This window comes from Lycorma delicatula, chromosome 7 (assembly GCF_047948215.1).
Source record: "Lycorma delicatula isolate Av1 chromosome 7, ASM4794821v1, whole genome shotgun sequence".
Classification (NCBI taxonomy): Eukaryota; Metazoa; Arthropoda; class Insecta; order Hemiptera; family Fulgoridae; genus Lycorma; species Lycorma delicatula.
The window spans coordinates 98,960,266-98,988,181 of NC_134461.1; the positions used below are offsets into that span (position 1 = coordinate 98,960,266).

At 29.0% G+C, this 27,916-nt stretch overlaps 1 protein-coding gene across 3 annotated transcripts; it reads left to right on the plus strand.

Annotated features, from left to right (window-relative positions):
• Window positions 1-27,916, plus strand: sll (adenosine 3'-phospho 5'-phosphosulfate transporter 1). Of its 3 annotated transcripts, none has more exons than XM_075371763.1 (10): window positions 1-308; window positions 2,064-2,229; window positions 5,195-5,487; window positions 6,051-6,316; window positions 12,411-12,635; window positions 15,969-16,119; window positions 17,104-17,321; window positions 19,730-19,855; window positions 23,159-23,320; window positions 25,915-27,916. In XM_075371763.1, exons 2-10 carry the CDS (start codon window positions 2,192-2,194, stop codon window positions 25,984-25,986), a joined length of 1,551 nt encoding a protein of 516 aa, XP_075227878.1. In that variant the 5' UTR covers window positions 1-308; window positions 2,064-2,191; the 3' UTR covers window positions 25,987-27,916. The 3 variants fall into 3 exon arrangements, with proteins under 3 accessions (XP_075227878.1, XP_075227880.1, XP_075227879.1); XM_075371765.1 differs by having other exon boundaries at window positions 26,351-27,916; XM_075371764.1 differs by having other exon boundaries at window positions 1-295.

Below are 27,916 nucleotides of genomic sequence, written 5' to 3' on the forward strand. Positions count from 1 at the left end.
GCGAACTCGCTATCTAGCGTAAAAACACAAAACAAGACAGCTAGACGTAAATGTCTGCTAGTTGCTGTAGTTTAGTTAGGATTTATCTAGTCATTCCTTAAGCTTGCCTTCATCGCATAGATGTAAACTTTACCCCAATTTTAGCATGCCCAACTAATACTTTTCGCATAAAACACATTACATTGTTTCACCTGCATTGCTGAGAAGATATATACTTAACGTGTCATATACGATGCTTGTTATTCGACTATTGAACGGTCAGGTGACTGAAAAATTTGGCATCGTTTGCCGGAATGTGAGTCTTTGAGGTTAGCTTATTTGAGTTACAAATAAAATGCTAATGTATAATTTTGTTGTATGACTTAAAAAAACGTTTCTCTGGTTATTTAACTAGCATGTTATGTGTAATTTGACTTTTTCTCTTAATATTTGCACTAATAAAAATTGTTCACAAATGTACATAAACAATTTTTTTCTCCCAAATTGTTTTTTTGTGTACTTAAAAGAAAATAAATTTCTTATATACAATAAAACACTTAGGTGTTGGCTTATTAGCTGATGGTTAAAAAATGTGTAATAAATTTGTTTTTAAAAGCACAGTTTAGTTTATGTACAGTTTTGGGTTATGTAAATTTTATGTTTCTAATTAATGCATAAGGATGAATTTTCTCTATCAAAGATTTTGTATTTTTATATTAGGGGAATTTTTTGTCAAAACCTTGAAATATTATCTTTAAAAAATACATGTGAATTTGACTTTTTAAAACAAATTTTAATGAAACCTACTGTCATTTACCATACAGACTCGGAGAATGGTATTCTCTGATATACTAAACTTTGTTAATGATATTCCTTGACTTTGTTTTTAACAACTTGTTTTACTTAAAAAACTGCACTAGTTATAAGAGTAGCAGACTGATAAAATATATGTATTCCTTATGTAAGTTCATTTAAGATAAGATTAAAATATGTTTTGTGAGAAACTTTCCATTATCAGGGATTTCAGGTGTAAGTGTATTGTAAATTGGAGGCAGTTTGTATGAGAAAATTTTAATTTCTATAATTTTGTATAAATATAGATAATATAATACTTATGGTTATATTATTTTAAGTCTTGTTTTCTTTGTAGATTAGATTAAGAAATCAGTGTGATGTTAGAATAGTTAAATATGTTGTTTCAGTCATTATTTATGTTGTATAGTTATTATCGACTATATGAACACTTGTTAGCAACAGTAAATCTCTGTAATACTAGTAGCCTTAGCTTTATTTTTTGGATCTATTTTGTAACATTGATTAAATAACTAAATGTTACAATAATTGACTGTTGTAACACTTTTATTCCCCCATTATTTAGTTAAAATTGTTGATGTGTTGATTCTATTATAAAAAAATACAACAAATTAAACATGATAATGAGGTTATAACCTCAAAATGTGTTAAATGTAGATAAAAGTACAGTTATGTAAACGAATGAAGCTGGAAGGCAAAAAAAATTGTTTTTTTTTCTTTACTATACAAATAAAACTGAAACTTGATCTAAAAAATTTATCAAGTTATTTAGTATGTTTATTATTTATGAAGAATTTTCCTTGTTAATACTGTTCAACCATATCTTTACAGAGCATTGCAATGCTTATGCTGTGTTTAGAATATGCACAAAGTATAGTCCATTTATTGATACAGACTAAATCATGATGCTGGTTTCTGTGCTTTGTTTGCCAGATATCTAGCAGGTTGCTTTATTTCACCTCCTATTTTCAAAAATCTTGTGATAGGTAAGTGCAGTTGATCAACTATTCTTTGTAGAAAAACCTAATCAAAAGAAACAAGAAATATGACCTTTGGGGTGGTAAAATTATATTTCTGTTAGTATTCTTATGTTTAATATTTATACTGACACTTCTTTAGTTCATATCTTCCAACTGTTTTTATAATCATGTAAGCCTATTTTATGTATTGTTTAATCAAATTTATTTTAGTATTGTTGAGTTTTGTGCCTTCAGTATTATTATATTGTAATTTCTTTTTTTGAGACCGAATAATTCATTTGATTGTTTCAGGTCTTCTAATGGAATATATGAAAAAATATTATTGACTATAGTATTTGTTAAGTAAATAAATAACAATGATATTTGCATAAAGTACTATAATTTTGTTTCGTATAAGAATATATTGATGATATTCAATAATGACAGTACGCCAGCAGGTGCCTGTTATTATCATATTGTAAGTTATGAAGCTTTATGTTTTAAAATGGTTAGAATAAAATAATATATAACTTAATGTCATTATTAATTCAAGTATAATATTTCAAATGTACACAAAGTGCAATGGTTTTTTTTAAACATGCAGTGAGTTGATTGATTATATATGGTTACATTTACAATGGTAACGGTAATGGTAATGGTAATTTTGCAATGGTAGGTAAACTATGGTTACCTATTTACATAGTTTTGATTAAACTACAAATTCATTAACATTTTATGACATCTTTTAAAATTCTATGGATTTCACTTTACCAAGTGAATCAGAAATTCCCAAGATTTTAAGAATAGTGACCCTCTTGCTGTGTAACTAGTTGAGACTTTATATCCCCATACTTACAGGTGTATTTGTTCACAAAAATACATACATATTTGTTATATTACATATTAAATATATATATTTAAAGAAAAAATACAGAAAAAAGTAAGTGAATAGTATAGACAAAATGCAAGTACGACTTTTTTTTTTTAAATTCAATTCACAGATCAATTGCAATGTAGAACAAGTGAAGCATGGTCTGTAGGCAAATATTGTTACCCATGCAAGTTGTTACTAAAAATAGAGAGCATTTATGTGGTGTGCGAGATATGAGCTAGCAAGACATTTTACTCAATGATATAAAGATAATTAGAATTCAAATCTAATAAAGAAGTGGTTTGGTGTCAGAATACAAAATTTAGATAGAAGTACAAAAATGAAGTTTATGAGTTTTGTTAATGCATCTTGAACGAAACAATGGTTAACTTTAGTGGCTTTAGTGCCCTTAAGTTTTGGGTAGAAATTTTGGAATTATTTAATAAGGTATGCCAAGTGGTTTCAAGCTGATGTAGAAAATGATATGATATAGGTCTTGTGGCCTGATGTGAAGTCTAATGGAGATGGGTTGAGATGCAGGTGGATCAGGATATCAAAATAATGTTTCTGTTTAAATGGTGCAGGATGGGTAGGAAGTCCCTTTACACTTGTTATGAAATTATTAGAATAGGTGCAGTTTACCTTTTATGGATCTAAAATGTCTGTCTGGGTTTCACCATGTTCAAATCATAGCTGTATGTGCCTCTATGTCCAGTTGTTCATCATTTCCCCCCTTATATAAAAATATAAAGGTAATTAGCAGTTACAGGTTTAGTTTTTATTTCATTATTTCAGATGTTTACGGAACAGTGTCTTGGAGCTGCTCCTTATTGATGTATCTGCGTTTTTGGATTTCTTCTTTTACAAAACTCCAGAGTGCATTGTCAGGTGTGATGAGATCCAGGGCTTCTTGCTGGCCAAGGCCGTGGAGCTGGTAACTAACTCCTCTGACCCACATTCGATCCAGAGATTCAGAAAAATTTTATTGAAGCGTCTGCAGACATTAAAACCAAAATGCGCTGGAGTACCATCTTGCTGAAATGTAATGATGTCAGCAATCCCTTTTGCTGTTAATTCTGGAAGCAACCACTCGATCATTTTCAGATAATTGTGTTGATTAACTGTGCCACTGAAAAAATAAAGGTGTAGGAGATATTCAGCTATTATCCCAGCCCAAATCATAACATGAGGTGGATGTTGTTTAATTTCCTCAAAAAAGTGAGGATTGTCTTTTGTCTAGAAAAAAAAACATTTTGGTTATGAGAGCTCCAAAGAGAACATAACATTCTTTTTATATTTTGCTCCCAGAAAGTGTTCAAACAATTACTGTCATGCATTAACACATCGACCAAGGTCATTATACTCAACTCATTAACTGTGGCAGGACAAAAACATTTAACTTTCAAGTCCTTCTTATGGTCTTGCATTGTCGATCTTGGAATGCCTAACTCTGCAGAATGTTTCCATGTTGATTTCATCAGTGATCGATGAATAGATGATTTCACAGAGCACACGTCTCAGCTCAAGGGCTCTGTCTTTTACTGTGAGGGGCCTCAAGAACACTTCCTGTTGTAAAAGTCTTCTTCTTTCATGCCAGTACTGTTTGCCATGATGGTGACAATTTCCCAAAATGCACAAACAAGTCTTCATAATGTTCTCCAATATTTTACCAGTGTGTGGATGTTCATGGGCCCATACAGGCTAACAAACCCTTCAACAGTGAATGCTCATGTATCTGCCATTGTTCCACAGTGAACTACTAAGGTCATCCCAACATGAATAAACACAATGAATGATCCTCATCAAGGCTTATCCTCACCACCTTTTCCAGTAGCAGTGAATGATGTCAGTGGTGAAAATTGGCAGCAGTAGAGCTCGATTAAGCTGGATTTATTACAGTGTAAAGGGACTTCCCACCCACATAGAATATTATTGTTGTAGTCAATAGCTTTCTCATTTTGACGTAATTTTTTGAACCTTTCTGTACTGATTGATAGTTCACATGTTGTGACAGCAAAATTTGTTGAAATATAAATATTTTTTTTTTTTTTTAACAAATGTAATTGAGTAATAAGAAATTCTTTAATGAATTGATTGTATAAAATTACATTCAGTGAATAAAAATGAAAAAAGATAAAAAGTTTTGGCAAATGTTTTTTTAGTATATTTTGCAATATGCAAGAAAGATGAAAGTTATATTATTAAAAGGTATGAAGTATCTATTAAAGTCTGTTTAAAAATATTAAGAGAAGTAATTTCATTTCAGGCTTGAAATGTATAAAAAAAGTCAGACAGTGAGGGCTTAAAATGTCCATATGGAGAGGCCTTCAGTCTCCAGGTGGTGTGTGGTGATGAAAAACTGTTCAAAATTTTTGAAACATTAATGCTAATTTATTTTGGGGGACAATTACTATTAAACTAAAAATAATAAAAGTAGTACATAGAATTGCAGTTCTGTGTATTATTATACGTTTATGCTGTTATATTGGCTAAAAGTCTCCATGTTTTTTAATTTAAATTTTATTTGTTAATGAGATATTTTCTTAATTTATGATGATTTTTTTTTTTACAGGCTGCTTATTATAATAACTATTTTAGTTGTTTATGCTGTTACACATGTTTTAAGGTTTATAGTTGATGACAGTTTCTTTGATGGAGTTGGAATAGATAGTAGTATTATTACTAACAACGTTGATTTAAATCATAGTAATAATAATAACAATAATAATAAAAGTAGCAATGATAATTTTAAAGGAAGTTGGTTATTCAGACTGTCACTAAATTTATTAGGATATGCTACAATATTTATTCCTGGTTTTTTTATATTTAAGTATATAAAAACTAGCAAATATTTGGATCGATCAGGTAAGTTTATACTTTATAAAAATTTTTTGTGATGTTTTTTAAAAATATTCAAGAGATGAATTTTGATTTTTATTAGTTTTACTTTTGTGCAAGTAAATTCTGTTTCTTTTGGGTAATGGAAGTACATGAATAGTTAAATAAACATGCTAAAACAACGGTATAGTTGCAAATAGGGACTAAAATCATACTTTTTTTTATTGGGAGCTGGAAGTTATTACAGTTGTTTATTAAAATAGAGGTCAATTGAATGTTAAGAGAAAAAAATTGATAATAAAAATGTACTCTTGTAAACATAGTCATGCTATGTTTATCAAAACATAGAATTTCTGTAGTTTATCAAAACTACAGAATATTTAATATATTGTTACAAGGCAGAAATGAGCTAGTGGCATAGAATGGTCAGAAGCTGATACATTCATTTCCTATTTGTTATAAAGGTTAATTATGATTTCCTAGTTATACTTATTCAGCTCCTGTATTCAGGGAAACAAGAAATTTAAGATACGTCTAGCCCTTTATTTCAGTTACATAGCTTTTATTAATTGCATCAATTATGTTTTTAGGTCCAAACTGTTTTGCCAGAGTCATTAGGCTGTGTTTTACTGGTGGTACTACAGACACTGGTGGAGATAGATTGTTACCTACATCTGATAAGTCAGAAAGTATTAATCGAACAAACAGTGGAATTGGTGTTGCTTCATCAGTTGTACCAATTTCATCACATTCAAGATCAACTAGACAAGATGCCTTGTTATTAATGTTCTGTTTTGTTGGTTTACAAGGCTCATATTTAACATGGGGTTTGCTTCAAGAAAAAGTTATGACTCAGGTATTATTTATAAACATGATTTTATTTTTTAAATAATAACATTTATCTTCATTGTGGCTAATAGGGTTTTTTCAGTTTCAGTGTTAGTTGTAATACAAATTCACTACTTATATTAAATTTTATTAGAAGAATATTAAAGTATATTAGAAAATAATAAATTTAAAAACAAATTCCTTTATAAAGTTACTACTAAAATTAAAGTATTGCCTTAAAATGTTTATGATGGATTTACTTTCTTCAAAGGCAAAATTTGAATAATATTAAAAATTAAAAAAATAATGTGTCTAATAAAACTGGGTCTTTTCTTTTTTCTCCCATAATGGTTTTTTCTTTTACATTACGTATTACATGTTAGTTATTCCTTGTGTTATAATTATATGCTTATAATTATAAATATAATCTAACCAAACCTAACCTTCTCTGCAAATTCCTTCAAATTCCATATAATAATTATAACGTGAGAAATTACTAATATGTAATTTTTTTTTGTCTCTGTCATTTCTTATGCATCCCTATCTAGTGCCAGTCATTTCATTTCAGTATACCCCTTACATTCTACATCCTTAACAATTTGTTTTACTTATTCCAAACGTAGCCTGCCTGCCTGCACAATTTTTCCCATTTACCAATTTATATTTTTTATTTTTGTCCCTTCAATATCAAAGTGACTATTCCAGGATGGCTTAATATGTGGCCTATAAGTCTGTCTCTTCTTTTAACTATATTTTTCAAAATGCATCTTTCTTCATCAATTTGCCGCAACACCTCTTTATTTGTCACTTTTCCTCCAATCTGATTTTTAACATTCTCCTGCAGCACCAAATTTCAAAAGCTTCTAATCTTTTCTTCTCAAGTACTCTGATCATCCAAGTTTCACTTCCATATAAAGCTACGCTCCAAACATACTTTCAAAAATGTTTTCCTGATGTTTAAATAAATTTTTGATGTAAGCAAATTATATTTCTGACTGAAAGCTTGTTTTACTTGTGCTATTCAGCATTTTATATCTCTCCTGCTTCATCCATCTTTAGTAATTCTACTTCCCAAATAACAGAATTCTTCTACCTCCATGATCTTTTCTCTTCCTATTTTTATATTCTATGGTCCATTTACTTTATTTCTACTACATTTCATTACTTTTGTTTTGTTCTTGTTTATTTTCATCCTGTGGTTTTTGTGTAGGACTTCATCCATGCCATTCATTGTTTCTTCTAAATCTTTTTTACTCTCGGCTAGAAGTACTATATCATCAGCAAATTGTAGCATCTTTATCTTTTCACCTTGCACTGTTACTCCAGATATAAATTGTTCTTTAACATCGACTGCTAGTTCTATATAAAGATTAAAAAGTAACAGGGATAGGGAACATCCTTGTCAGACTCCTTTTTTTATTATCGCTTCTTTCTTATGTTCTTCAATTATCACTGTTGCAGTTTGGTTCCTGTAAATGTTGGCAATTGTCCTTCTATCTCTATACTTGAACCATACATTTTTTATAATGCTGAACATTTTATTCCAGTGTACATTATCAAATGACTTTTCTAAGTCTATAAATGCCAAGTATGTTGGTTTGTTTTTCTTTAATCTTCCATCTATTATTAATCTGAGTGCTAACGTTGCTTCCTTTGTCCTTATACTTTTCTTGAAACCAAATTGGTCTTCTCATAACACTTCTTCTATTCTCCTCTCAATTCTTCTGTACAGAATTCTAGTTAAGATTTTTGATGCATGACTAGTTAAGCTAATTGTTCTGTATTCTTCACATTTATCTGCTCCTGCTTTCTTTGGTATCATTACAGTAAGTTTCTTTTTGAAGTCTGATGGAACTTCCCCTTTTTCATAAATATTACACTCCAATTTGTATAATCTATCTTATCGCTTCCTCACCTGCACTTTGCATTAATTTTGTAGGTATCCCGTCTATTCCAGGAGCCTTTCTGCCATTCAAATCCTTTATTGCTCTCAGATCTCAGTATTGCATCTCCCTTTTCATCCTCTTTGACTTCTTTTTCTTCTTCAGTGTTTTTTTAGAAACACCAGTTTCTAATCCATTTCCTCTGTATAACTCTTCAGCATATTTCACCTACCTATCGACCTTTTCTTTCGTATTATAAATCGGTGTACCATCTTTATTTAATATATAGATTTTAATTTATGTGTCTCAAAATTCTCCTTAACTTTCCTGTATGCTCTGTCTATTTTATGAATGATCATTTCTCTTTCCACTTCTGAACACTTTTCTTTAATTCACTCTTCTTTCGCTAATTTGCACTTCCTGTTTATAGTATTTGTTAACTCTCGATAGTTCCTTTTACTTTCTTCATCACTGCATTCTTATACTTTCTAGTTCATCCATCAGCTGCAATATAACCTCTGATATTCAAGGTTTTCTACCAATTCTCTTTGTTCTGCCTAAGTTCACTTCTGCTGATTTAAGAATTTCCTTTTTAACATTCTCCCATTCTACTTCTATATTTTCTACCTTATCGATTTTACTCAGACCTTTTGCAATGTCCTCCTCAAAATTCTTCTTTACCTCCCCTTTCTCAAGCCTCTCTAAATTCCATCGATTCATCTGAAACCTTTTCTTCAGGTTTTTAAACCCCAATCTAGATTTCATTATCACTAAATTATGGTCACTATCAATATCTGATCCAGTATATGCATTGCAGTCAATGAGTTGATTTCTAAATGTTTGTTTTACCATGATATAATCTATCTGATACCTTGCAGTATCACCAGACTTTTTCCATGTGTATATTCTTTTATTATGATTTTTAAACTGAGTGTTGGCAGTTACTAAATTATACTTTGTGCAAAACTCAATAAGTCTTTCATTCCTTTTGCCCAGCCCCTGTTCCCTCACAGTATTTCCTTCCTTGCATTTTCTGATGCTTGCATTCCAATCTCCAACTATTACTAAATTTTCATCTTCTTTTATGTGTTTAATTGCTTCAACAATTTCTTCGTATACATGTTCTACCTCATTATCATCATGGGCACTTGTAGGCCTATAGACGTTAACAATCGTCGGCTTAGGTTTTGATTTTATCCTTATTACAATGATTCTATCATTAAGCTGTTTGAAATACTCTACTCTCTTCCCTATCTTCATGTTCATTATGAAACCTACTCCTGCCTGCCCTTTGTTGCTGAGTTAATTATTCTAAAATCACCAGACCAAAAGTTGTTTTCCTCTTCCCACTGAACCTTACTAATACCTACTACATCTATTTTTAACCTATCCACTTCCCTCTTTAAATTTTCTAACCGACCAACCTATTTTAGACTTCTAACATTCCATGCTGCGACTCGTAGAATGTTAATTTTTAATTTTCTGGTTACTCCTTTCTTAGTAGTCCCCACCTGAAGATCCGAACAGAGGAGTAGTTTACCTCCAGAATATTTTACCAAGGAAGGCATTAGGTTCCACCTACTCTGTAACACTGAGCACTCATCCTTCCTTACTACCGGCAAGATCTCATGATTCATAGAGGGAGCTATTATGTAATATGTAACATAAAAAAAAAACATTATGGGGAAAAACAGAAAAGACCCTTAAAATTTATTAAAACTGAATTGTACAAACCTTTGTAACAGTAAGATATGAGTGAAGTTAAAAATAACAAATTGTAATAAAGCCATTAAAACAAAAGTCTTTTGCTTTAGTTTTTTTACAGAATTTAAAGGTAATATGATTATAAACCTTATCTTAGCTATTACGTACAAATGTAACTTTAATTATGTAGCCAGTACATAGATAGGGCTCTCTGTGAAAAATCATCTTACTTGCCTTTGTATGAAAATTGTACATTAAATATTGTATTAAATCAATGATATCGTAAGAACAATGTACTTTGTCTCTATAAATTAAAAGCTAAAATAAAATTAAGTCACTTTTCTACATTTCCTAGTGATAACCATAGGGCTATAAAACAATTAGCCTTTTGGTTATAAATGACATGGTTTCCCCATGTCTGCAGAATGACTGGAAACTGACTACCATACAAACTCCTCTAGCACGAACGACCCACCGATTGGAGAGCCCAACAAACAACTCTAAAGAAAATGCGGATCGATGATGATATAAAAAACTGCAGGCTAAATCTTAATGAGGCCAGAACAACAGCCATGGATTGCCATGCATGAAAGCATCTTGTTAATGAAATCAGACAATCATTGGCACTCATAGCAGCATACGGGTTTAAGAGTCGATCCAATCCAAACACCAGCTAGGGATGAAAAGAAGAAGAACCATGCTTCAGTACTGCTACTTCAGTCTGCTTCAGTACTGATTTAGTCAGCAACTTAAAATATTACTATATGAAGAACAGTGCTATAAAATTATAACACATTCTCTGTATAACATTTTTTGGATAGTTAATGCAAATTGCATCATTTCTGAGCTCTTCTGTTTGATGGCGTGGCACGATGTTCATCAAATTGCCTCTTCACATTTCTATCGTTTTTGTTAACAGCCCATTACCTCTGTGGTGTTAGTATAACATAATATTTATTGAGAAAGGTTTCTACAATGTCTCTACAAAGTTCATCGTTAGCTACCTGGAACTGGAATTTGTGTTTTTATGTTATGTTTTATTTCTGTTACTTTTACTCTCCCAGCTGTTTATATTTATAAATTTTTGTTTATATTTATCAATTTTTATTGCACATATCGAATCACAAAAATATATATTTCTCTCTGTGTCTGTTTTGGACACACAAAATAAGACTATAATTTCTTTTATTTTTTAAGTGAAAATAGTGTTGATTTTATTAAAACTTGATTGTACACACAAATTCATTAACATAAGAAATATATTATTAGTTAAAAAAAAGAAAATGAAAATAATTGTGACTTTACAAAGAATAACTATATTTTAAGTTAACAAAATAAATTTAATTAATATGTAAGAAATGCTTTTTCCATTTCAGGTGTTATAAAATTAGTTGCAAAATAATAACTTATGACAAACAATTTGGATATTTTCCTTATTTCTACTAAGTAACAGGAATTTAGAGCCAGAGAAAAGAGAACAAGGGCAGAAGAATGAAACACATAGCTAACAAGTGGAGCTGGGTACTTACAGAAAAAATAGATATCTGTGTGAAAAGATTGAGGCAGAATATTGCTTCTAATGTTATTCCTTTAACAATAAATTCTGGAAAACATAGACAATTCAGTTTATATTCAACCTCTGTTGGAGTAGAATTATATATGATGTGTTGGAGGGAGAAGGATGGAATTACATGAATGTTGGTTATTGAATTTAGGTGTGCAGAGAATTCATTTTTAGGTTATGTTTCACAGGTTGATATTGGGAGTGAATTGAAATAAAGATGCAGAAAGCTTGGTTAAAAAGCTGAGTATGTTAGAAGAATTACAATGAACTTGGTGAAAAAAGTGATGTTTTTGTTGTAAACTATAATTATTTGATAAAGAAATGACGTAATTTTAAACAAAGAAAATGGTGTGACTAGCGATGGAAGATTTGGACACATTAATTATTTGAATATATTTTACCCTCCAAATTAGCTGGCTTAATGCTCAACTACTTTACTAGTGTTGTGATGGATTTTTATAGAAATTAAAAATAAAGTTTTTACAATGAAATTATTTTATTTCTATCTGCTCCATTTATGTTAAGTTGGACGAAGGGCAATGAAAAAATATTTATTCATTATTAATTAAATCTAATTAGTATTTTTATAGAATTAAAAGTTTAATAAAAATTTACCAGAAGATTAATAAAGCATTATGCATTTGGGCATTTTGTTAAAAAAATAAAAAAGTAGTTTGCCAGTGTTGGTTGACGAAATTGAATCATGTTGTTTCTTTATAACAATAGACCTCCATCATGGTCATTACTGATCATCTGGTTGAGTTGATCACAAATCTATACATTAAACAAACTTAAAAGTTCAATAAAAGCCTTGGTTAAAGAACCACTTAAATTAGTCCAGTTATTCTTAAGTAAAACTTAATACAAATTTGCTTATAAACATGCACATGGACATTCTGTTATATGTGATAAAAATAAAATATAATATTATTGATTTTAGTATATTTATTTATTTTTGTTTTCTTTTTTAGGAGTATGATAATTCAGCTGGTGAGGTTGGTTATTTTAAAGATTCACAATTTTTAGTGTTCGTTAATCGTATTTTGGCATTCATATTATCTGGTATTTATATATCTTTAACTAGACAACCTCGTCATCCTATGCCATTGTATAAATATGTATTCTGTTCTTTTTCAAACATTATGAGCTCTTGGTGTCAATATGAAGCTTTAAAATTTATATCATTTCCAACTCAGGTTTGTTTGTATTTATATTTAAATTAAAAAAAATAATAAAAATTACAGTGTGTTATTCATTTGTTTCTACTTCTTTCTGCATTCAAAATAGATGTTTAACATTAATTACTAGATAACTTATTATTCTTTTATCTAATTGAAAACTGATTTCTTTAAAATCTGTTCTGGTTAATAAAAATAGCTATTACATACAACACTATTAATATGACAAAAAGTATTATATTATGCATACCAATTAGTTTTAAAAACAAATATGAACAACTGTAATAACATTTTATTGTCAACCATTGATTAATCTATGTTCTATTAATTAATAATAATGAAAGTGATGTTGCAAAATGTTTAATCAGAAAAAAATGGTTTTACATTTTTTTCTGCAACTGATTATTTGATAAGACTAAGACTATCCTGTATAAATCAATATAACTACAATGTATTACAGGAGGTCCTCCTTAACTATGATTAAGGGGGGTTGAATTAAATAGGGATTATTAAGAAGTGCATATATTTGAAAACTGGAAATTCTAAACCTAAGATTGATGTTAGGTATTATGTAACTACTGTAAAAGAGTATTTTCCTCATCCAACCTGAAGAGGTTAAGATCCCTCTTTTTTTTAAAAAGACTAGCTTTATTTTCTCTTCTTCAAAACTAGCATATTATCTTGCTCCAGTTGAAATAGAATAAGTATTGCTTAACAATATCTTAAAACTGTTAATATTATCCCTTATTTCTGTAGATCATCTGAATTTGTTGTGATAAAAGTTTGAAATTCAACACAGGTTAAATTATTCCAAAATTCTTTAAAAACCAGGTTCTGTTTTTTCTTAAACCATCCTTAAAATGAAAAAAGATAGGGATAATTTCAAAATGTGTGTATGTTTTACTACCCAGCTGTTACAGAAACTAGAATTCAGCTATGAAAGTAACTTTTATAATATCTAAAAAAAATTAGTGTCCTTTTTAACCTCCTACCCTTTTGTTTATGGCATAAGATATGTAAAAATTCCCTTAATCCATAAATGTTTCTAATATTATGAGTAAATAACATACACAGATATTATCTGGGATCGTAAAGGTGTGATTTTGGTTGAATTTATGGAAAGAGGCACGACAGTTAATGCTGAATCATACTGCAAGATGTTGAAGAAATTGAGAAGTTATTAGTCTATTGATTTCCTAGTGAATATCACCTTTTTCTGAAAATGAAGAAATGATTAATGATGCAGCATTTTGAAAATTATGAGGAGTTAAAAAATAGTGTTACTCCTTGGCTTAATTCATAGGTAGAAGAGTTTTATGATGAGAGTATTGAAAGACTTGTTTACAGATATGACAAGTGCCATAATTTGGTTGGCAATTATATAGAAAAGTAGCTAAATAATATAGCTATAAGATTTATAATATATTGGTTTTTTTATAAATTAATATATATTTTTTCATAATGAAATAATCTGAAGTTACTTTTTGAATAGCATGTGTAATAGGTGTTCATTTATTTCTATTTTAATGACCAGTAAATTTTGATTGTACCAAAATTATAGAATTATTAATATATAACCTTGAGATGATGGATTTGGATAACCTGCCAGATTTTAAAATTGAGAATTCAGGAGAATTAAGTGGTTAGATCAAGGTTAGGTTAATTGAGATCTGTGAGAGTAAAGATGTGTTATTTTTGCTCTGTCTTTGGATGCCCACTGTGTCTTTGTTTTCACGTATTTTGTTATTTTATTCGTCATTGCATTTATTGTTTTGTGATGTTTTATTCATATTTCATTTAGTTATGTTACGTTCTTCTGTTTTTTTTTTTGTTTTTGTTACTTTGTATTAGTGCTATACTGGTAACTTTTCTTTAAATGCTAATTATTGACCTGGATCATTTGATTGGTCTGTAATTTTCATGTTAATTGTCATTTTGGAGTTATTTGCAGTTTTGTAGTTTAATTTAGTTTTTTTTGTGATACTAAACTTTATTTTAATATTTTAGCCTAGGGTAAAATTAAGACTTGTTGATTAGTTACCCAGCTGGTTATATTATTTTTTTTCAGTTTGTTTACATTAGGAGTTACCTAACACGAACTTTACATGTTTATAGACTTAGAAAAATTTTAATTCTTGTATCAGCTGTTTCAAGCAGGGAAATTTTGAGAAATAAATTCCCTCTTGCAGTGTTTTTATTAATGTTTTGAACTTGAGATTTTCTTTATATGTAGACTTTTCTTTTTTTTTGTGTTTTCTGGATATTCTTGTTAATTGGACACTTGGCTGGTTAAATTAATTTGAATCATTGACTGTTAAGTTAATTAACTGATTTCATTTATTTATATATTGTTGGATTATGGCTGAACAAGATCAGCCCGGGGATGTCCCCCTTTTCCTGGTGAGGGTTTCACTCTGGTTGGGGGGAGGATATCTGGTAGGAGGAGGCTGTCCCAGGTTATCATCTGTGAGGTTGAGTCAGAGAGTTGTGAAAGTGACAGTCTTATGGAAATGGTGGTTGAGGAGATCAGGCATGTGGAGCGACTACTGAGTAAACCTTGAGAAAGGAAGAAGGGAGAGGCTCGATCCGGCAGAGGACTGGAAGTGTGCTGGTTTCAGTCTCTGGAGGTGGTGTTGGTACCAAGCCGCTTGAGGGGAATGTAAAATTGTGACAGTTAATGCACTCGTGCAATGGAAAGTAGCTTTATATCTGTTTAGAAAAGTGAGGGTAAAAAATCTACACTGTTAAGCTTATCAAGTATGATACATACAAATTCAACTTCTTAGGTTGATAATTTATTGTGTTATTTGTTGAATTTTATATGAACACAGATGCTAATGTCTTGGAGGATATTTTGAATTTTGGTTTGTAATTTATAACTCCAAACGCTTGACAAGGGATTGATGGATATTTTCAACCTTCTGATCAATATACTTAGTCCCAGCTTGTATGTCATGTAAGGATTAAGATTAGCATGTAGTATTGAGATCAGCCCATAAATACTGGGGTTGTCATTTTTTACAATGAGTTTTTAAAAATTAATCTATTTATATAATGCCATTTTTTTTCAGATGTAGAGTTTTTCCTGATTAATGGTTTTTATAGTATTAGTGAGTAACTGGAAGTATGAACCAACCAAGCTGCTTTCTTTTTAAACAGATGATTTTAATTTGAATCTATACTTTTGTAATTGTTATACTTTTATACATTTTCATTAACAGTTTTGTAGATTTTTATCCATTGTTCATTACATAAGAAGTGCTTTGGATGTTCCTCTTGTGTATAAGTATGACAAAGAAATAAATATTGGTTATTAATTAGAGAAATGTTTTCAATTTTTTTTTTGTTTAGGTTTTGTCAAAGGCATGTAAAATAATACCAGTTATGATAATGGGTAAATTTGTGTCCAATCAAAAATTTGAGCATTATGAATATATTACTGGTGTAACTATTTCACTTGGTATGGCATTTTTTATGTTTGGATCTGTGCAGAATCTGAAAGGTTAGTAATATTCATATATTCTTATTTAATAATTACTTTTACATTTTATATTTTCTTTATACTTTTTATGAGATTTATTGTTGTGTAGGTAAAACCCAGCTGTGTTACTATGAATGAAAAAAGAAAGATGGCATTATATATGCTGTGATAAATGGAACTTCTAGAAAGTCCCTACAGTTTAATAAAACTGAAAATGAATAAAAAATAACTGGTTTATTGATAATGAATTTTCCAGTTCATAAATATAAGTTAAAGTAGGGTAATTTTGGTTATGTTATAGGTACATGATGGAACAAGGTATATATCTTTAACATTTATATTATTTGGATATGTCTTAAAGCTGTTATTTAAATTGGTGCTAATTGACAAATTATCAGGTATTAACATCTCCAATATATTCCTATGCGAGTAGTATTTTCTCTTTTGTCAAGAGGAAGAACTGGTAAGAGCAAGCAAAGGAATATAGGTAACAAACCACATGTTTAGAGGCTAAAAAAATAAATGAATATAAGGTATTGTTGAAATGTTGTTACACTTATAATTATGCACTGTTGGCCTAATTGTTTTTATTTCCATGTTTAGTTTGAATTGTTTTCAAAATTGACTTAACCTACCTATGGAACGAATTCTTATGAATTTTATCATAGCTGTAATTTGTATTCTTTTATTATATTTTTAATATCTTGGTTATTATTTTTTTGATTAATGTTGATGAACTATCTCATGAAATTCTTATCTTTTTCCAGAGGTATTCTTGTAGCATAGCTTTTGTATCATATTACTTCAGGAAGGAAGTTTATTTGTTTGCAACTTGCTGTTTTGTTCCTTAATGAGTTCAACCAAATAATTTTGCTAATTTTCACAGTCCAACTGCTTTGTAGGTTTGGCACTATTAAAGTTGCTAAGTTTATTACTTAATATGAATTTTGTATGGTGTGCACTATAACTAATTAACTACTTTAATTATATTTTCTTTTATTTAAGGTGATGAAACTGAGACTACATTTTCAGGTGTTATATTATTGGCAGCATATATCTTATTTGACAGTTTTACTTCAAACTGGCAAGGTGCATTGTTTAATCAATATAAAATGTCATCAGTTCAAATGATGTGTGGAGTCAATCTCTTTAGTTGTTTATTTACGGTTGTATCGTTAGCACAACAAGGTGGATTTTCGCAGTCCATTAATTTTATGACAAGAGTAAGTTAAAATTAAATTTCTCTGATAAATTTAATTTTTTAATATTGTGTATCTTGCTAGAAGTTGGTGTAAACATTACTGAGCAAGGGTACCAGCTGCTGCCTGCTGTTACACTTCTAAACAGGCTGTTTATCCATGAGTTATTGCTAATAGCTCTGGCAGGTATCATTCTAAAGAAAGTGATTTAATTTAATATTAAAGGGTCCAGGCTACTATTGTTGTGAAACAAGAACTATTATTATCAGTTTTTGTTATAAAATATTCTGCGTTTAGTTGTCCATTTCATGTATAAATATAAATAAATCTTAAATTTTATTTATAGAGGTGAACTCAGTCAAATGTTTTGGGCATACATCACTTAATTCCGTAGCAGCAGTTTCCTCAACTTAGGAAAAAATTATACTCTAGCCTACAGTGAATTCATCTGTTTATAAACTAACAATATAAGGGAACTATAATGTTTATACACTACACTGTTTAAATTTTTATCAGTTTGATCTTCTATGTTTTATATTACATTTATACCGGTACCTATATACTGTGTGATTCAAAAAGAACTTCACAAATTTAGAAGCATGTAACAACTTATTTAGATAACTTACAGATTCAGTTGAGTTCTCATTTCATAAAAAAACACATCAAGTTTGTCACCCAACATTCACTTGGGTTCAATATGACTTCCATTTGTAATGCAACATTTATTGCACCTGAATTTCGATTTCATTCTAGACTGTAGCCAGTAAGTTGGGCTTTACCTCTGTAGCTGTGGCATTAATTAGAAGTCTTAGCTCAACAAGATCAGCTGCCAAAGGTGGTACATAAATTTGATTTTTAATGAAACCCCAGAAGAAAAATATCTAGCAGGATCAAATCTGGGGAGTGAGGTAGGTGGACCTTCACAACCAATCCACCAACGTGGGAATCAAGTATCAAGAAAATTTCAGACTTCTAGGCAATAGTGTGAGATGGTGCCCTGTCTTGGTGATAGTAATGGCATCTAACTTGGTCATCATCGTTTAACTGAAGAATTAGAAAATTTAGAACCATGTCCAGATAAACGTTAACATTAACCTTTACAATTGTCAGTGTTTGGTTTAACAATTCTAGTGCACATTGCTGGTGGCTGAATTCAGTACTAATGAACTACATAAGTCAAAACTTGATGTGTTTTGTTATGAAATTAGACCACAACTGAATCTGTAAGTTATTTAAATAAAATTTTATATGCTTTTAAAGTTACAAAGCATTTTTTAAATGGTTATTATTTGATAATCCATTTTGTTGTTTCAAAACAACAAAACAACAAGAAAAAACTCAACTTTTTTCTATTATGATCTGGTGTGTGTGAATCTAAATATATCCATAGAATATTTCCCCCCTAATTATTTCACAATTATCTAAATAAATAAATGACTTGCTAAAATTAATAAATATTTTGATAATCAAAGTATTTTTTTAATTTTATTTTTACTAAATAAAAATATAATTTTGTAATAAGATATGAATGAATTAGAACATACAGTGACAACAGTAAATGTGTGCGCAAATGCAGTTTTACACATCTACAAGGATTATCTTGAAGATAAAATAGTATAAATTTCTATTGTTGGTATATAGCAGTTAAACATTTTTTCATTATGACTTTGTCCTTAGCCTTAAATAATACACTGTGTATGGTAAGGCATATGTCTTTTTGGTCAAAGGTTCAAAATACATACCCTCATCATATTCCTTTGCTAAGTTTTCATTTACCATTGCTTGAGTGTAACTTTCAATTACATAATTGATTGGGAAAAGTCTCATTTGTTAACAACAATATGTACAGTTGCAAAATGTTTTACATAATAATATGCAACAAGATAATATTCTGGGGCAGTTGCCCTGTTATTGATTTTTGTGGCTCAACTTCTGAAGCATTTTACAGAAGGCTAATACAGTAATTATAGTTCCAAGCAGAAAAAATCAATTACAAATCCAAGATAATGACTTTATAAAGTTAGATAGATCCTACGGCACATACCTCTAAATAGCTATTCCCTGCATTCATTCTGTAGTAGATGCTGGAAGTAAAGTTCCTTTTATAGTATGATATCACTCTCTAGCTAATTCCTGAAAAATGAATAATTGCTATTGTTTGAACTGCAAATTGAATTATAGTTTTTAGTTTTTCAATTGAAATATTGGTATTTATTTTTATTATTTGACAAATAAAAATATAAATATCAATATTTCAAATAAAAATAAGTAATGGTTATATACTAGTATCTAAAAATAATTTTATATGATCATGTTATGACATAAAGATAGAAAATGTGTTTGTAATGAGTTATTCTTTTTTGGTAGTATTATCTTGTATTAAAATATAAAAAAACCTGCTGAATCACTTTGCTTAATTTTTTTCTTTACAGTTTCCTAAATTCATAATTGATTGTATTCTACTGTCCATTACTTCAGCTGCTGGGCAGTTTTTTATATTTTTTACCATATCTGTTTTTGGGCCAGTTGTATTTGTTATTATTATGGCTATAAGACAGGTAAGCAAGCATATTGTATTATATCTATTATTTCTTGTTTTATCTGAAATTATATTATATTTGTATTTATAATGAAAATTACTGGTGTATAGAATTAAAGAATAATTTTACAATTGTCTGCTATGGTTATGTATTCATTTTAATCATTCTAGTTTGAAGAGGGGGATTTGAGTTCGTAGAGACTAGCAGTTCCTAGATAATCTTCCAGACTAGTATCAAACTAAAATATCAGTCTAAAATTTTCAATGAATATTTATTGTAGTCAGTTCTACTGTGTATTAATGCTTTTTAATAGCAGTATTGTAGTGTACTATTTATTTAAAAAATACCACAATTAATGAAATATTACTTTCTCTTATCCCATGTTTCACCACGGTTTGCAGATCAAGAGTGCAGAAAATATTATTTGACTTTGCAAAGTTATTGCAAAAACTCTTTTGATTGCCCAGCACAGTAGTTGTAATGATATCTGTGAAGATTCTTATTTTTTTCAAGTAATTAGCATAAAACCTCAGAGTTGTACTGGCATTAATTGGGAAAATCAAACTGGAATATCTTATAGAAAAAACCTTAAGAGAGCTAGCTGCTTTGAATGCTAGGGGAATATCTGATAAGGAGGACCAGAAATTATGTTATGGAGAAACAGTAGGAATGATATAAAAATATAAAATGAAACTATTAAAATTGTATGAAGTTATGATGATTTGTGTTTTAATATATGCTAGTGAAGCTAGGACAATCCACGCCAAGTTAGATGATTCTCCCTTAGACATAAGCTACAGAGATGAGTTTTTTGAGGTTCTTGTATAGCTGTATCAGAGCTGATAGTGTGGAAAATGATATTAAGCAGGATTTATATATGAAATCCCTAAACAACACAATACCTCATTTTAGGGAAATTTTGTGAGATCACTATAAGGATATATGCCAGGTAATTGTAATGTTGGTATATCACTTAACAGGTGGATTCAAAATATAAAAATGCGTATTATTATATAAACATATAATAATACTGGAATGGGTTGGTTAATGATGTAATCTGTTGAATGTTGTTTGGAAATTATTATTTATCTAAATAAAGAAAAAAACTATTACAGTGATTGTATCTAAATAGGAGATAAATGAGTGGTAAAAAGTTGATTTAATGCAAATGAAAAATTTCTTTGTTCATAAACAAATTTCATGAATGTTAACGCAAAAAAATTGGTCTCTGCTGATTTATTTCTTATAAATCACACAATGGAAAAATTGATTTTATATCATATTAAAACTTTTTTTAGTGTTATTCTTGAAAATTTCAATTTTATTTGAACAAAACCTGTAATAATTAAAGTAAATTATACATAAACAGTGCTCGTCATTCACTTGTTTTCCAGATAGTGTTATTGTTAAAATATATATAAAAAACATACATCAATTAAAGTTATTTTTTTTAGTCTCTGATGTTTGGTTCCAATATTGTGACCTTTAAAAAAAAAATTTTTTTGGCTTTTGATGAAGGTACGAAAGTTTTTTTTTGCATTGAGCTATGGATTTTAACACCACTGTTTCAGTATCTATGTTATTTCATAATTTAAATTGAGAAAAAGTTATAAGGAAAGAAAAATTTCTGCAGAAAATCTTGGGCATCTGTTAAGACAAAAGAAGAAGAAGGAACAGTCTTCATTTATTTGACAATCCTGAGCCTATCTGCAATATAAATTTGACACAGTTAAAATAAAACTCCAGTCTTTTTAGTGGGCATAAAATGATTACATAATAGTTGGTGTAAAATACTGGACAGTTTATGGGGAAGATACTAATTTATATTACCTCTTCTGGAATGCAGAAGTTAGGTTTGGTAGAAGTTGATTGAGGATGGTGCCACTTTCCATTACTGGACATGGACCATTCTGTAGGCTTCTGTGCACTGTAGTTTTAAGGATAATGTGTTATATCAGGTTGTCTAAAACATACTGATCCTTTGGAAGCCAAACTTGAGATTACATTTATTGTTATTGCAAAATAACATTGTGAGACTCCATATGCACCAATTTTTTTTTTTATGACCTGCCATTTTTTGGCAACTCCTCCATAATTCTGTTGCTGTAGAACTTGTGGCCAAAAAACTGTGACACGTGGTTTTCACTGGCTTCTTTTGAAACTAACTTAACACCATTCAGGGAGTTCTGCAGAGAAACAAAGATAGTCTGATGGTGCCAGGTCAAAAGATACAATAAGGTGGATGCATTAAAACCTCCCAGTCAGGTTCTTTCAATTTCTTACGGGTTGTTAAACATTTATGCGGACTGGCGTTGTCAGCTTGGTATATGATTGCACCTAGCAATTTAAAAGCTGTTGCTTTTAAATTGCTAGGTGCAATCACACTAACTGTTGACAAACAGGTCTGAGTCTATAATTCTGCCTGGCGGCAGCAGCTTGTGATGCTTGATCTCCTTCCAATCTCACTAAACCCACAGCATAACCTTCCTGGGCGTCAGTGTGGGCTTTTCCACGGTCTGTGGAGCTTCTCACTTCGACCACAATCTTTTTCACACATTTTTGTCGTTGATATTTTCTTTTCATCACTCATGATTAACCGCTTCATTAACTGCTTGATTCTTTACATTTCAGTAGAGATTTGCAGCTAGAAATTTGATCAAGTAAATTTTTCTGAATCAGATAATGTGGCACCTAAACGTCAAGCTTCTTTTTGTAGCAGTTTAGTACTATTTGTTGGTAGATTTTTAGATTACTAGCGATGTCATAATTGCTTACATGCTGGTCTTCCTTGACTTTGCCAGAATATGCTAACATTATCTCTTGCGCAAAAGGCTCACTACTTTTTGGACTACCTATTATAAAATTTATTATCAGTTTCCAGATTATTGCTATATATAACCTTCTTGAATTTAAGGTTATTAATAGGAAACACTTGAGTAATTTTGTGGTCAATATTTTGGAAGATGTTGATATTTCGGGCTTGTTTGGAAAAGTTGTAGCTCTTATTAGAGTTACTTAGTAAAACAAGCCTCATTACTGAAGTGCTTCATTGGTTAGTCTTGTTTTTTTTTTCAGAATAAATAAATAAAATTCTTAATCATTGAATTAAGTGGGGAATAAATAATAATTTAATATATAATTTGTAGTGCAGGGTTTAGTATAGAATACACTTTTAGAATGACTGTAAGAACTGGGATTATGAGAAGAAATTTTGTGTCACCAAACATAAAAGAAATGGTTTTACAACATTTTAAATTATTAATTTTGATATTTTTTAGCATTTTTTTTTTGTATTCTATATTTTCCTATTCTTTTTTGTAGGGGCTTGCCATTTTATTATCGTGCATTATTTATCAACATCCAGTTACAGCAATTGGAATAATTGGAATTGTTATTGTATTTGCATCAATATTCTTAAGAATCTATTGTAAACAGAAATTGAGATCACTGCGAAGAAAATTGCAAAACGGTTCCAGTGCAAAAGTATAACTATTATTTATATTTTAATTATTTAGTCAAAGTAAAAATATATATATATAGAAAATAATTTATTATTATTGTTGTAAAGATATTTTTTAAAAGAAACAAATAGTAGATTATTTATTATTACTAATATATTTTTACATTTTTATTCTATTTTTTGTTTTGTTTTACTGAACAACTGAATTTATATGCAATATATAATTTATATATTTATATACATCCATCAAGTTAAGTTACTAAATAGGCACTGGTGCCTATCATTAAGTGATATTATTTTTTTAAACATTATTTCTGTGCCTATATTTCATTTTTCTGAGATGTGTGCAAATTTACATATCCACATGGCTGTATTTAAATTTTAAAAACTACATATTCTTAATGAATAACAGCATATTACTTGCTATGTTCATTTATATTTTGCAGTAATTTTTCTGTAATATTTCACTTATCTTAAGTTTATTTTTGTAATCATTATTTAATTGTTGTAAATATGCTGCTTGAATCACAGAAGTATTTTTAATCTGACAAACTGCTTAGTATACCAAATATATCTCTTTATTTTAGTAAACATATCATGACTATTGAACAAGAATAAATGTTGCATTGTTTGTAGTGATTTTGTAGGATAATGGTAGAATGTTCTATTATTATATATTTCTTAATGATCAGTATTGGTGTTTTGTTATAGATTTATGTAACTATTTGAATGGTATCTTTGTTTTTGGTGTATATGAATGAGTATGGTAAAATAGTGAATACATTTGTACAATTTTGCACAACATACTATTAGCTTAGTGTTTTCTATTGTGAAGTGTTAAAATTTTAATTCATTTTTTAAATAACCTGCATCTGTAATTTATTTACAGTAATGCATAACCTTTGATCCTCATCAGTGCTGTAATCTACCTCAATTATTTAATGAGACTCCTTTGATGTTTGATCATCTCATCTCTTCTCTTTAATTGTCCCCTTTTTCTATTATCTTTGCTAATTTTTACCTGAGTTTGGAGATGGCATAAGCTTGTCATATTAGCACCAGTTTAGTGCTGTACTGGCACTGTTTGGTAGCCACTTGGGCAGCCCTCTTCCTGAATGTAGTACACTTTTTTAAAAATTGTATCTGTGGATTTTTTCCAGAGATAGTTGCGAACTATCCAAGGATTACAAGAAACATTTTTCCTTCAGTCAGTTATTACAATTTATGACATGTTTGTCTTTTTATTTATCATGAATATTAATTGTTATTTTTTTTTTTTTTAGTCTCTTCCATTCAAATAATTTACACAAAAATTTTGCCTAATTTAAAAAAAAAAATATAAATTATTTTTCTATTAAAAAAACTTCATAAAAATTCAATGAAAATGTGCTAATGTATATTTTATAACCCAATATTTAGCTTTGCACTGTACTAATTTTTTTATTATTGTAATGCTATATTTACATTGTTTTACTTATTGCCAGTACTTATATTCTATTTATTTTTAATCACAATGTAAACAAAGCTGAACAATTTTAATTTTATTTAAATTAATATTCCTTCATTATTTTACTATGCAAAAGCATTCATTATATACTTTTTTATAATAGAAAACTTTACCTTTTTAAAAGGTTGTAAAAGAATATTTAGATTATAGGCTTAAAATAATAACTTTAATGCTAGTAGTATAAAAAAAGTATTATAGAAAGTAGCTACATAATATATTTTTTAATGTTTAATGCATAATGTTGTTATAATAATTTATTTGTATGTTTTATTCTGTAAATCAGTAAAACTCGACTATTTCAAAAGTTTCAAATGGATTACCTTGCTTAGTTATTAAAAATGATTATTTTATATAAAAGTACAACAAAAAATGAAAGATATCCAGCTTACAGAACATTTATGATTATAAAAAAAAAAAAAAAAATGTATATATTCATATATAAATTTTGTTGTCATTTTTCTTAAATTTAATAGAATTTCTATTAAAATCTATTGCATAGGAATAAGTTGCAAGATGTCAGATAAAAGGTAGATTTTGACAACAGCTTTTATAGTCTGACATGTTTTTTTGAAGTACGATATGTGATTTTGTGACTGGCAATTCATTTACATGTAACTTACATGTAATACGTTTACAGTTATGATTATAAAAGGTTGTATTTTAATTATTTTGCATTAATTTAAAATTATAAGCATCCTAATATGAACTATATTTTTAAATGTAAAAAGTACAGGTTTAAAATTCGTTTTAGAAGTAATTATTTCTCTTCTATTCTTATATAGTATTAGACAGCCCATGTTAATTGTTGGTTATGATAATCCTTCCATAAGATATTGGAAAATCAGAAAAATTAGTATGCTGTTAGAAGTAAAGTGAGAAGGCTAATTTTTCTATAAAATAGGTGAGCGATTCTTTCATTATCCCTAAATATGAAGCCTATCAGGAAATTAAGTATTTTTTGTTAATAAAAAATACACATAATTTTCAACAATAATTTTATTATTACATGGAAGAGCATATTACATGGAAGAGCTACTTTTCTACATAATTTCAATGATTATTATGGTATTTTTCATATCTTGTAATCATTTTTTCATTCCCTTCTCAAAGAATGGTGCTGCTAGTGAAGATAACCACTATTGTACAGCATTTTTCTCATTGGCATCTTCATCATATCGCTAACCAGCAGGGGATCGCTTGGGATGAAGGAACAAGTGGTAGTCACTTGATGCCAAGTCCAGGAGTATAAGTTGGGTGCTTCAATAGCTCACAGCCAAATTGTTTAATCAGACTCTGAGTTTCATTGGCAACAAGCTACATTTAGTCAGCACATCCCAAAGACAAATTCCTGCCACATCTTAACTGGAAATTTTTGTAAGTACATAAATATTTAGCCTGTTTAAGTTTGCATTGAACAATAATGAACTGAATTGTAGGAAATTTGCAAAATGAATCGTTTTGAGGGTAAGAATAAAAAATATATTGATTTTTGTATCAGGATTAGTTTATTTCATAATTTTTATTAATTTTTTATTGAAATTCATAGGTGTGCATGCTCAGAACTGCTATTGCAGCCCTGCAGTGTTAAGAGAAGGAAACAGTATTTACTTTCCAGACCTGACTTGTATAATGTATATTTAAAGTTTCTGAAACCTGAATGTATTTTATTAGAAAATATTTGTGAAGAAAAGCTAAGCTAGACATTAAAATTGGCCAGCTTTTCATTTTTTCATTTTAAATTGCGTTTTTAAAATTAATTTACTAATATATACGAGTGAAATTTTAACTTTGGTTAATCAAAACAAAAATGTTTACTAGTGAAGTTTCTGCTACAGTTTTTTGATGTGAAATAAACTGATATCTTGCATAAACTGCATGTACTATTACATATTATTACATATTACATATTATTAATTCTTTCTTCACTCTTGAAGGAAGTAATCTAAACAATATTTTTGGGATAAATAAATTGTAATATTAAATCTTTAAAATTATGTATTGTTAAAAAAGTTGGCTTCCTCTTGTGACTGTTAAATTTTCAAAATTAAAAAGTTATTATGAAATTATACAAGGGACACTCAAGGATTAGTTTCACTAGCATATGGAAAGCAGCATATGGAATATTTATAAAAATTATTTTATTTATTCTAAGCTCAGTTCAATATCTACTTTTTTGCATTATACCATTTAATATGGATGCTATAAGAAAATTCTTTCATGCGCTTATGTGGGATAAGCAAATTCTTGTCCCACATGCAAATCTCATTCCCTTGTCAGATTGGAATAATATCACAATTTGCTAGAAAATCAGTCATTATGTGAACTTTTAATTTGCACACTACTTTCAACTAATACAAACATGTATAGCTAGTAATATAATTACTTTCATGTAAAATGCACGAGTATGACTGAGGAAATAGAAGTGTAATCATGGTTGCCAATTATGTTCATCAAAATAACCTCTTTTTTTTTGGAAAAAATTCTGGGCTAATGCAACTAATTTTTTGATTACTCCTTGTATATTAAAATAATTTCATTCTAGATTAATTAATATAAAATTTCATAACAATAATATTTAATAATTTTTTTTCAAATGTGAAATAAAATATTTGACAAATTATTGTAATTAGCTAACTTTCCCTATATATTATCTGATCAGGTAAATTTCTGTACTTAATTAGATATAATTTTTTTTTTTTTTTTTGCTTTTACCAATAAGTTAAATGTATTTCCTTAAAGTTGAAATTGTTTCTTTGATTTGCATGTTACTACATAAGTATTGTGTGATTTTTCATCATAAAAACAGTACTGAAAAAAGTTGTTACAAATCACAGCTTTATTTAACCAGACTGGGACCAAAATTGGCTTTTCAGAACTAGTGAAGTTTTACTGTCTTGTATAAGCTGATTTTAAGGTGGTTCCTGAAAAATCACCTGATAACTATCATTATGTAAAGTAAATAAATTAATTAACTTAATTGAAATTAAAAAAAATTTGGTTTTAGAATGATGTCAAAACAGACCATCATCTTATATGGATTTCCTGAAATTAATCTGTAAGTTTCTAAGTTATCATGTGTAAAAATATTAAAAATAAAATATTATGTATCATT

Bases quoted from the DNA above. Each gene is read 5' to 3' on its own strand.
- sll (XM_075371763.1), top strand. From the start codon at position 2,192: ATGACAGTACGCCAGCAGGTGCCTGTTATTATCATATT. The intron at 5,488-6,050 runs GTAAGTTTATAC...TTATGTTTTTAG, and splicing joins CAAATATTTGGATCGATCAG to GTCCAAACTGTTTTGCCAGA. The intron at 19,856-23,158 runs GTAAGCAAGCAT...TCTTTTTTGTAG, and splicing joins TTATTATGGCTATAAGACAG to GGGCTTGCCATTTTATTATC.